Source organism: Siniperca chuatsi, linkage group LG22, assembly GCF_020085105.1.
Source record: "Siniperca chuatsi isolate FFG_IHB_CAS linkage group LG22, ASM2008510v1, whole genome shotgun sequence".
Classification (NCBI taxonomy): domain Eukaryota; kingdom Metazoa; phylum Chordata; class Actinopteri; order Centrarchiformes; family Sinipercidae; genus Siniperca; species Siniperca chuatsi.
This window is the reverse complement of record NC_058063.1, coordinates 1,483,938-1,496,130: the sequence shown is the minus strand read 5'-3', so window position 1 is coordinate 1,496,130 and position 12,193 is coordinate 1,483,938. Positions and strand designations below refer to the sequence as shown.

The window sequence follows — 12,193 nt, the reverse complement described above, 5'->3', positions numbered from 1 at the left end:
AAATATGAATTCCAACAATATATTAAAACAATCCTCTCAAAAATAAGCTGCAAACTTGTGAATTGAATAACGTCTTCTGCCAAAGACACGAACGTTTATTTGAATTCTGAACCCAATCTCAATATGCATTCATTTGGAGAAATCTATTACACAGTAAACGTGTGCAAACCATTTACTCATGGGTCAGTTGAGGTCAAAGGTTTGTGTCATGAGATATTTATTTTGAAAAGAATCACCAGCAGTTACTGTGGTCAGCCTGACACTTCCGTCTCTGCTGCTGGGAGAGAAGTTTGGTTACCCGCCCCGTGGAGAGGCACGTAGTGGTGCTGACTGATTACCGGGGAACCGGGATACTGTACGGTTGTATCGGACATGTCAGCCAGGTCAGACCGAGACACTGGCAGCCGCTGGCATCGGAGAAAGAGCTCTACAGACGGCCAGCAGCACCGGCAGGCGGCGGAGAAATCAAACCAACGTCAAAGAATGGGTATCTGTACCAAGAGTGCTACAGTAGTAACTCCTGAGCCAGAGCGATATAACGTGCTATCAACGTAGCCAGTTTCATTATGTAATATTAGTATACAGTTATTTTGTGCAGCTCAAAATGGTGTTAGCTCATATTATTCCATGAAATTCCATTTCTCTGTACGATCTTATTATATTTCATTAGGCTCAGTATAATATACAGCCTACATGCAGAGCTTACACTCGGCTGCCTTTGAATATTATAGTGAAAATATAACTACACGTTTTCGTAGTTGATGACAGAAAATAAATCGAGGGTCACCATTTGTCTAGAAAAATGCTTAACATTAGTTTACACTCTTTGATTTCATTTGAAATTTTAAAAGATAAAACCCCTTCAAAATGTACAAAATGACATTACAGGTAGACCTACTCCTTAATGTGTCGGCTACCTTTGAATTCAAGCGTACATTCATCAGTTCTTCCTAAATTATTGTTAATTAATGGATAAATGAATGATTATCACATGAATTATCTCCACTGCTTAAAGAGTTTTTACGGGGTAACCCCTTAAAATTGACCAAAATTGCATTAAAGCATCCCTCAATTTTCACCTTTATTAAAATATGTATTCAAGGTATCACTTAAAGGATGGCTTTCATATGATTTGGTTTCTTATTACCTCTTGCAGATAATCCATTAAAACATATTAAAGATCCCCTCCAGACATGTTTTAAGACATATGAAAATACTCTACTTTGAATAATAATTTGAGTCTATCAGCATCAGAAATATTTTATTGATCCCTGAGGGGAAACTCTTGTTACAGCAAAGTAAGGTTTTTACAAAAAAAGAATTCAATGACCTAGTTAAAAATGATTAAAATTACATCTCCCCCTTCTACCTCATTGAAAAATCCAGAATCTATGAATATGCAAATATTTTTGCTCCAAAATCCTGCCGGTAGGCTGCGTCCAGGTTTTAAACTTAAATTTAAGGTAAGCGCATTATTAATGTATTCATAGTGACAGTAACACTTGGAAGCTCCGCAACACTACCACAGTCTGATCTGAGCAACACTGGAGCCGCTGGGGGGGCAGTGGTGGTAATGAGGGAGGGGGAACTTTATAATGTCAGGAACTGTTATGTGCTTTGTTCTGTTTTTAGGTTGAAAGCACTATATACTGTATGTGCAGTCCATACTGTGTTAATTGGTTTTCTGTTACTTTCGTGTATTGGAAACAAATGTATTGGATGCTGTATTGAGAAAAAGGGGACAGTTGGTTCTGTTTGGGGGCTTGAGTCTTTCAGTTGTCATTTTCCATTTGAAGAAGACACATTAGTCATACGAGTTAGTATTCTGTGAGAGTGCTTAAAATAAAAGTAAGCCACTTACAATTTCAAATGTACAAAGCACACTAGTGTGGTTATGTGTGTGACTTCACTGCTTCTTTATGTGTTTAACAGTGCGTGGTTTCTCCAGAAATGCTGCAAGTCTGAAGGGAACTCTGTCAACATGTGAGGAAAACTTCCCAACAGGTAACTTGAGACCCAGCCTGTCCTCGCCAGAAAAACGGCTGTATAGTTTGATTGTGCAAGCAGCTTATTACGACCCATATTTACGTTTATTGTTAGGCTGCGACCTCTAGTAGCCGTAGTAATTATGACAGCAGCAAAGGAGGAAGTAAAATTTTTGAAAAAACAAAAAGGCATAAGCCCCCGGCCGTCTGGGGGGTGAGGAGAGCTCCCTTATGCCTTTTTTTAAAAACCTAACCAAACTGCGACCGTTTCACAACATTAATCATGTGTTTAACGTCATGTGACTTACATCACTTACGTAATGAACTTAAGCGGTACACCTGTCGCTGGGACTTTACAGTGGTCATATATGATGTTTTGGGGAACGGTCGTATATGTCATTTTGGGAGTCATTGACAATCGACCTATTCTGACCAGTGGTGCATCTGACAAGCCATCTTCACCTCTTCGGTCCAGACTGAAATGATAGGCGTAGATTTCAGGGGGGATGCAGGGGACACGCCCCCCTTAATATTTAGAATACGCTCATTTGTCCCCCCCAATAAAAACAAAAGTAGCAGTTTTTATTTTGCCGAACCACTAGAACGTGACTCATAGATGCAACAATGCCTCTGGTAATGTAGGCAGTATGCAACCTCAAAAGCAATGGTTGCAATCTGCAATAAAACAGAAGGGTAAAGGAGGAGGAGGTCCGATATTAGGACATTTTTTCTCAAAAAGTCTCAAAACCAAGTAAGGTGTGAGCTGTGATGGCAGCTAATGAGCTACTATGTTTTTCGAATTTACTTTTCGAATTGTTGTTTGCTAGTTTGCTAACTAATCTTGCTAAGGTAATGTTGCCTGCCCATAATTAAAGCTTGCTTGTTGTCAGCTTCAATAACATGGCTGAGATGTACATGATTTCTAAAAATCATTCCAAAACACAGATATGTGGTATATGTTTTGAATGTGCAGAAAGTTTTTAACATGAGAAATCTTGCTGAAACACATATGAGCTATTCAGTAGGTAGGGCTGAGCCACATCCAATACATTTCAGCAAACATCCCAGTATGATTTAATGCAAAAAAAGTGAAGGTATCAAAAAGGAATTACCACTTTGCAGTTAAATATTTAACAATTATTTTATTCCAACATAAAATAAAGCAGTAAGTAACGCTTTGACAAACACATGAGGACATCTTATTTTGGTCACCACACAGGCGAATTCAGTATAATATAAAACATGTAATAGAAAATGTTTATTTCTTGAGATGCCCCTATGGACCTGGTTTTGTTGGGGAAACCAACAGGGAGGTAGAGATCAGGATAAGTAAACATGAAGTGCAATTAGTACTATTTAGTTGCTATTCAGACACTTGAATGGACATAGGCATGGGAGTCAAGTGCTCTGAGGTGTAGAGATAGTCAACTCTAGCAGACTTAACACATAACATGTGCCTGTTTTTATCCACCTCCTCATGGTGGTTTCACACCGCAGTCCTGTGGCCGTCGTCCAGCTGCGTAGTGATGTTCACTCTGCCTAACATGGCTAACGTTAGCTTGACAGAATTATCCATGTGTGCCCTGGTGTTCTCATGTTTCCTTACTTTCTCAGACAGGTGCTTCATATCCCTCACTTCTGTAACTGTCCATGCTGGATATGTCCCTGTTTAAAAAAGCGAGCACGGAAAGCAAAATAAGGCATTAGCATGACTGTATCCAGCTAGCCAGACCTTTCTGGTGTACCAGCTATGAGAGAAGCCTCGCGTATGCTACTTCCCTTTTTCGCTAGCTTGCTGTCTGATTGCAAGGTCAGGTTGATCTGGGCCCAGGTCTTTCACCTGTAGTTTCTCCGCCAAAGTTCTCCTCTCAAACGGATTTTGAAGGAGAGATTTTACCGAGTTAGGGTTGGGTCTTGGAAGAGTAAGTTAGTGATCGTGGTTAAAATGCCTGTAGAGGTCCTGACCATAGACCATAATGTCCTGACCTACTAGCAGTGGCTTGCTTGGGGCAATAAAATTATCGCCCTTTTCAGATTAGATTTGAGGACGCTGATTAGCTAAATTTCATTTCATACATAAATATCTTTGGCTAAACTGCTACTCAGACCCACCTCCTGTGGGTGATTTCTCCATCACCCCAGAGCTGTTGAGACATGCAGACAGGCGGCAAGGATGTGTAGGAAAAGCATATATGTTGCGCAGATGATTTTCTGTCATATTTTACACATATTACTGGGTGCATTCCATATTTCACACACACAAATATTGACAATTTGTTTAATTTATTATTAATATTAGTATTAATAATGGGGTTTTTTTGTGGCTCAAGGAGGGCGCTGCCCTAGCGCCCTCTATTGGCCAGCCGCCACTGGAGCTATTAAAGTCCAGGGGTTTATACATTTATTCAAATTAATTAATTTATCATTGATGTGAATAGGTGCCATATGCACATTTAAAGAAGTTACTTCCCCAAACAAAAGATAAGTAAATTATGCAAGGATAACATTAAATGAGAAAAGTTGATCTACAGGAGAATAAATATTTGAAAGCAATAAAGAATCCCTGAGATCCTTACTGCATTATATTCATTTTGAGTAGTCACCTGGTGCCTGAATTTTGTGTTTTCCTTTACATAAATAAAGACATTTTCCTCATAAATTGATGCAAAAAAGACACAAATTGGTGCATAAAAATTCACTAGAATGCAGGAAATTAAGTGTCTGACGCTCAAAATTTTCTGGGGGAAATGTCAAAATGAAACCTACGCCCTTGACTGTAATAACACTTATTGGTTGCATTATCTGTGGTGCCCAGAGGATGAATCCTAATGACTTTGGTCAACTCCTGAATTCAACTTCAGGTCAAAATTGCAAAACCTTCAACACTAAGGACATTCCCATCAGCCTCAGCTGTACTTTGTATTTTGTGCTGATTAGCAAATGTTAGCACGCTAACACGCTAAACTAAGATGGTACATGTACATTATACCTGCTACACATCAGCATGTTAGCACTGTCATTGTGAGCATATTAGCATGCTGATGTTAGCATTTAGTTTAAAGCACCACTGTGCCTAAGTACAGCCTCACAGAGTTACTCAGTTGCAGTTTTGTGTACAGAATTGTAATGCTGACCTAAAGGTGACAGTAGAGGGAAAGTTAATAATCCAACTGGACAGAAGTCTCATGCAGGACATAGAAGAGTTCACTACATTGCAATCATTAGATTTTGATATTTGTTATGTTTGAGAGTAAACATTGGTTTTAGTAGTACTGGACGAGTCATAAGAGCAGACACCTTAAGTGACCTCAGTGGAAAATCATGTGAGACAATTTGAAATGGTTTATACCTTGAACCCGTGACTTCCTCTAAAGTCACTTATTAATCCTTGAGTCAGTAACACAGTGTCATCATGGACTCATCACTGGACAAGTTTATAGTTAGCTGTCAGTTTGTGCACATAAGTACATAAGTATTCACAGCCTTTGCTCAATACTTCAGCACCTTTGGCACCAATTACAGCCTCAAGTCTTTTTGAGTATGATGCTACAAGCTTGGCACACCAATTTTTGGGCAGTTTCTCCCATTCTTTGCAGGACCTCTCAAGCTCAGGTTGGATGGGGAGCTTCAGTGCACAGCCATTTTCAGATCTCTCCAGAGATGTTCAAATCGAGTTCAAGTCTGGGCTCTGACTGGGCCACTCAAGGACATTCACAGAGTTGTCCTGTAGCCACTCCTTTGTTATCTTGGCTGTGAGCTTAGGGTCGTTGTCCTGCTGGAAGATGAACCTTCGCCCCAGTCTGAGATCCAAAGCGCTCTGGAGCAGGTTTTCATCAAGGATGTCTCTGTACATTGCTGCATTCATCTTTCCCTCGATCCTGACTAGTCTCCCAGTTCCTGCTGCTGAAAAACATCCCCACAGCATGATGCTGCCACCACCATGCTTCACTGTAGGGATGGTATTGGCCAGGTGATGAGCAGTGCCTGGTTTCCTCCAGACATGACGCTTGCCATTCAGGCCAAAGAGTTCAATCTTTGTTTCATCAGACCAGAGAATTTTGTTTCTCATGGTCTAAGAGTCCTTCAGGTGCCTTTTGGCAAACTCCAGGCGGGCAGTCATGTGCCTTTTACTGAGGAGTGGCTTCTATCTGGCCACTGTACCATATAGGTCTGATTGGTGGAGTCTCTGCAGAGATGGTTGTTCTTCTGGAACGTTCTCTTCTCTCCACAGAGAAACGCTGGAGCTCTGTCAGAGTGACCATCGGGTTCTTGGTCAACTCCCTGACTAAGGCCCTTCTCCCCCAATCGTTCAGTTTGGCCGGGCGGCCAGCTCTAGGAAGAGTCCTGGTGGTTCCAAACTTCTTCCATCTACAGATGATGGAGGCCACGGTGCTCATTGGGACCTTCAATGCTGCAGAAATGTTTCTGTACCCTTCCCCAGCTCTGTGCCTCGATACAATCTTGGCCGCATTCATCTTTCCTTCAATTGCAACCAGTCGTCCTGTCCCTGCAGCTGAAAAACACCCCCATAGCATGATGCTGCCACCACCATGTTTCACTGTTGGGATTGTATTGGGCAGGTGATGAGCAGTGCCTGGTATTCTCCACACATACCGCTTAGAATTAACGCCAAACAGTTCAATCTTGTTCTCATCAGACCAGAGGATCTTATTTCTCATAGTCTGGGAGTCCTTCATGTGTTGTTTGGCAAACTCTATGCGGGCTTTCATATGTCTTGCACTGAGGAGAGGCTTCCGTCGGGCCACTCTGCCATAAAGCCCCGACTGGTGGAAGGCTGCAGTGATAGTTGACTTTCTGGAACTTTCTCCCATCTCCCTACTGCATCTCTGGAGCTCAGCCACAGTGATCTTTGGGTTCTTCTTTACCTCTCTCACCAAGGCTCTTCTCCCACGATTGCTCAGTTTGGCTGGACGGCCAGGTCTAAGAAGAGTTCTGGTCGTCCCAAACTTCTTCCATTTAAGGATTATGGAAGCCACTGTGCTCTTAGGAACCTTGAGTGCTGCAGAAATTCTTTTGTAACCTTGGCCAGATCCGTGCCTTACCATAATTCTGTCTCTGAGCTCCTTGGGCAGTTCCTTCGACCTCATGATTCTCATTTGCTCTGACATGCACTGAGCTGTAAGGTCTTATATAGTCAGGTGTGTGCCTTTCCTAATCAGTTTGATTAAACACAGCTGGACTCCAATGAAGGAGTAGAACCATCTCAAGGAGGATCAGAAGAAATGGACAGCATGTGAGTTAAATATGAGTGTCACAGCAAAGGGTCTGAATACTTATGACCATGTGATATTTCAGTTTTTTTCTTTTTTAATAAATTTGCAAAAATTTCTAGATTTCAGTTTTTTTCTATCAAGATGGGGTGCTGAGTGTACATTAATGAGAAATAAAATGAACTTTTTTAATTTTAGCAAATGGCTGCAATGAAACAAAGAGTGAAAAATTTAAAGGGGTCTGAATACTTTCCGTACCCACACTGTGTGTGTGTGTGTGTGTATATATATATATATATATATATATATATATATATATACACACACACACACACAGTGGGTAATGGAAAGTTAGAAAAAGCTACCATGATTGCTTAACCTTGCTAGGCAGCTGGACTTGCTAGGTTATGAAATCACGAGAATCCATCTTGCCAGGCTTCGAGCTATGCACTTGTGTCCACACCACGGTTTGTTCGCACCATTCGGCGTCCTGTGAGGAAGTACTGGCAGCTATGGCATAACCTACGGGCAGTGTACGTGACGACGTGTGTGAGAAGTGACTGTCAAAAACTACAATGCTAAAGAGATTAGCATTTACGCTGTTAGCATCAGTTATATTAGAGGTGGGGAGTATTTCTTCATTGAAAGAAGAGCAACGGCACTGAAGCCTTTCTCGATGGAAAAGATGTTTTTCGCTCTTCTCCTGGCTGGATGGTCCTGAGTTCGTCTTTGTTATGGTTCGTTGATCTGATTTGTTGAAGTTTGACCGTGACAGATGGTGATGTTTCCGTCGACGACTTCCCAGATAGTTCTGGCATCCTGGTGCCAGGATCCCCGGCTAGAGGGAGCCGCTGCAGTTGCTGGAAGTGGGCAGCAAGGGGCACTGGCATCCCAATGCCGGGTTCCCTTGCTAAGGCTGGCTGATGTGATTGCTGGATGACAGGGGGGAGTATAAATTGCCCTACATGATGTAGGATGCTGTTGCTGGTGTAGAAAAACCTGATGAGAGGTGGAGTGTCCCGGAATTTTTATGTTGGTTGCTCCATCTGAAGGTGATTGATATGATGAGAGGTGGTTGCTGATGACTCCTGTTATTCCTTGTTGCCTGTGATGTCCCAGGTCGGTTTTCCATTCTGCCATGAAGACAAGGCAAAGTATTATCATTGAGTGGAAAAGGCCAAAATACCTCATGTCAGCTACAGTGGTGTGCAAAAGTGTTTGCCCCCTTCCTGATTTCTTATTTTTTTGCATGTTTGTCACACTTAAATGTTTCAGATCATCAAACAAATTTAAATATTAGTCAAAGATAACACAAGTAAACACAAAATGCAGTTTTTAAATGAAGGTTGTTATTATTAAGGGAAAACTAAATCCAAACCTACATGGCCCTGTGTGAAAAAGCGATTGCCCCATAAACCTAATAACTGGTTGGGCCACCCTTAGCAGCAACAACTGCAATCAAGCGTTTGCGATAACTTGCAATGAGTCTTTTACAGCGCTGTGGAGGAATTTTTAACCCACTCATCTTTGCAGAATTGTTGTAATTCAGCCACAGTGGAGGATTTTCGAGCATGAACTGCCTTTTTAAGGTGTGTTTTGGATCATTGTCCTGCTGCAGAACCCAAGTTCGCTTCAGCTTGAGGTCACGAACAGATGGCCGGACATTCTCCTTCAGGAGTTTTTGGTAGACAGCAGAATTCATGGTTCCATTTATCACAGCAAGTCTTCCAGGTCCTGAAGCAGCAAAACAGCCTCAGACCATCACACTACCACCACCATATTTTACTGTTGGTATGATGTTCTTTTTCTGAAATGCGGTGTTACTTTTACGCCAGATGTAATGGGACACACACCTTCCAAAAAGTTCAACTTTTGTCTTGTCAGTCCACAGAGTATTTTCCCAAAAGTCTTGGGGATCATCAAGATGTTTTCTGGCAACAATGAGACGAGCCTTAATGTTCTTTTTTCTCAGCAGTGGTTTTCGTCTTGGAACTCTGCCATGCAGGCCATTTTTGCCCAGTCTCTTTCTTATGGTGGAGTCATGAACACTGACCTTAACTGAGCCAAGTGAGGCCTGCAGTTCTTTGGATGTTGTTGAGGGGTCTTTTGTGACCTCTTGGATGAGTCGTCGCTGTGCTCTTGGGGTAATTTTTTAATCAGCCGGCCACTCCTGGGAAGGTTCACCACTGTTCCATGTTTTCGCCATTTGTGGATAATAACTCTCACTGTGGTTCACTGGAGTCCCAAAGCTTTAGAAATGGCTTTATAACCTTTTCCAGACTGATAGATCTCAATTACTTTCTTTTTCATTTGTTCCTGAATTTCTTTGGATCTCGGTCATGATGTCTAGCTTTTGAAGAAATCTTTGGTCTATTTCACTTTGTCAGGCAGGTCCTATTTAAGTTATTTCTTGATTGAGAACAGGTGTGGCAATAATCAGGCCTTGGTGTGGCTAGAGAAATTGAACTCAGGTGTGATAAAGTTATGTTTTAACGGGGGGGGCGATCACTTTTTCACATAGGTTTGGATTTAGTTTTCCCTTAATAATAACAACCTTCATTTAAAAACTGCATTTTGTGTTTACTTGTGTTATCTTTGACTAATATTTAAATTTGTTTGATCTGAAACATTTAAGTGTGACAAACATGCAAAAAAATAAGAAATCAGGAAGGGGGCAACACTTTTGCACACCACTGTATGTATACCGTGTCACTACACATTCCCATACTTATAAACCTAGGTAACGATAAAGCCATTTTCCTTAAGATAATTTTGGTTAGTGGCTCAAAAATTGGCAAAAGAAAATGTGAATGAACGCTTGTTTCCATCCACTACCGTAATGCAATATTAGGAATTGGTTCATCGAGATAAGCAGTAGGTGGCACCAATTCTCCTGTTGGGTGCACTTATACCATTGCAGAATAAGAGGCTGCAACAAGATGATGTAATTGAGTGAGTGCCAATCAAACCTCACACAGTGAAAAAACACGGTGGAAATATGACATTTGTTTGTTTCATATATTAATGTGAGGAAGGTTACAGTTTCCTTATTGCTCCACACAGATCTGACTGATCACAGGTCTGCTGCTATTATTAAAATCAAAAATATGCATAAAAACAGGTGAATGGAACCCAGACAGCGCAGCTAGCATGACACTGAGACGAGAAAATAATCAACGTTTACTAAGCTGGCTACAGGCTGATAAAATAATACAGCACATCACAAATATAACATTAACTAATGTTAGTCCTGTTAACTACTAGCTACATGCGCAACGTCATGCAGGCTAATAGGCAGCCTGGGCACGTAACAGTAGTGACTAGCTTTTTGAGTCTCCCTGGACTTCAAAACTCCATCTCCTGTCTACAAACAGTGGATGTTGCCAAGCTGTCACTCCGATCGAGACTGGCCAACAGAGATGTGTCTTACATCTTTCAGCGTAGGTCCCACCCACAAGAGTCAGCTCAACAGCAAGCAAAACCTTTGGTTTCAAAAGCAAAACTTTTGGTTTTGAAAACAAAACTTTTGGATTTGCATTAATACATTTTTAATCCCAAATTATTTTTTCTTGCAATAAAAATTTTTTTGATTGCAGTGTCGATAGTTTTGCTCTCAAATCTATTATGTTTGACTGCATAATAAAGACACAAAAGTACTTTCATAGTAACTTAGTAATGTTTAGGGATGAGCGAGTACCTGTGTATCTGTATCTATTTCTGTTCAACAAACTAAATTATCTGTTGATCTAGTTGCTACATTTATTATAAAACTATTTACAGAACAGCGTCAGAATCAAGCTTCAGAGCAATGTTTTTGATCACAAGCGTAAGAGAACTATTTACAGAACAAGTTGTTTTTTTTAATAAAAGTTGCTATATTTATGAATACAGATATTGACACATTGTACTCTGATGAACCTTGTAGTCATAAAAAGTACATTATCTGTGCCGGATACTCGCTCAACCCTATTTTTCCTTCATAAAGTTGGTGCAAGAGACACACACTGATTTACAGTACCACAGTCTTAATAATGATAATAATAAATGTAGTCTTTGACTTGAAAAACACTCAACTTCAAAAACTATTCAGTTACATTCAGAAGAGTAAATGTGATTGATGTATTTTAGACAGATATTGAACCAATAAATATTTGAGACTTAAAAAATCTGATATAGAAATTTTGACCAGTATTAATTTTTTAACACAACACCTAACATAACCATTTTTAATTCTTTAATAAATGTGGTTATGAAAGAACTGTGACCAAGATATGTAGTGAGTGGGACATCTTACGTAGTGAAAATAAACGTGATATGGTATGTTCTGTTTTCAGCTCTGCCCATGCTTTTGGATGTGGTTACGGGTCGTGAGCGTCTTCCTGCAGATGAGGAGTCGCAGGAAATGCTGAGAGGGAAACTGCGCATTCTGCAAGCTGACAGCACCGAGGTCAACGCTCTATTCATGGTACAGCTTATGACACACACACACACACACACACACACACACACACACACACCTGGCTACAAGGCCTATATTCAGCTCCTGGTATTTTAAGCTGTAAAAAAAGTCTGCTTCCTCCATAAACTATGAATGAATCAGAATGTAAAGGCTGTTTGTCTGCTTGTTTTGCAGTTCTGCATTCTAGTTGCCAAAATTCAAGTCATGCATTTTTATGCAAACGTTGATATGATACGTATTAAATATATTAAAATGTAGAGATCCAACGTATCTGTGGTTTGCTGAAACGTAAAATGAACAACAACAATGAAATGGGTTATTGCCGGGCAGGAGGGATTGGCTGAATGTGGGAGTCAGTTGACTGGGACAGGTGGAGAAATGGCAACAAGGGGCCTGGGGAAGTGGGAATGTGGCTGACAGGAGAGACAGAGAGGCAGAATGGGCAAGAATAAACACAGCTGGGGCAGACATTGTGACAACTGCAGCATAATCCACATTCCCATCATCCAGTCGTACTG

The 12,193-nt window shown here is 40.9% G+C and overlaps 1 protein-coding gene across 2 annotated transcripts in view; it reads left to right on the top strand.

Moving 5' to 3' along the window:
* Nucleotides 1-260: 260 nt before the first annotated feature.
* Nucleotides 261-12,193, top strand: part of LOC122870746 (SH3 domain and tetratricopeptide repeat-containing protein 1) — a 31,383-nt gene continuing 19,450 nt past the window's right edge. Inside the window, exons 1-3 of one of the 2 annotated variants that reach the window (XM_044185156.1) lie at nt 261-487; nt 1,933-2,004; nt 11,551-11,681. In XM_044185156.1, the coding sequence (XP_044041091.1) occupies nt 373-487; nt 1,933-2,004; nt 11,551-11,681 (318 nt within the window). In that variant the 5' untranslated portion in view covers nt 261-372. Of the gene's footprint in view, nt 488-1,932; nt 2,005-11,547; nt 11,682-12,193 lie in introns of those variants that run through there. The other variant, XM_044185158.1, reaches the window with a different exon arrangement.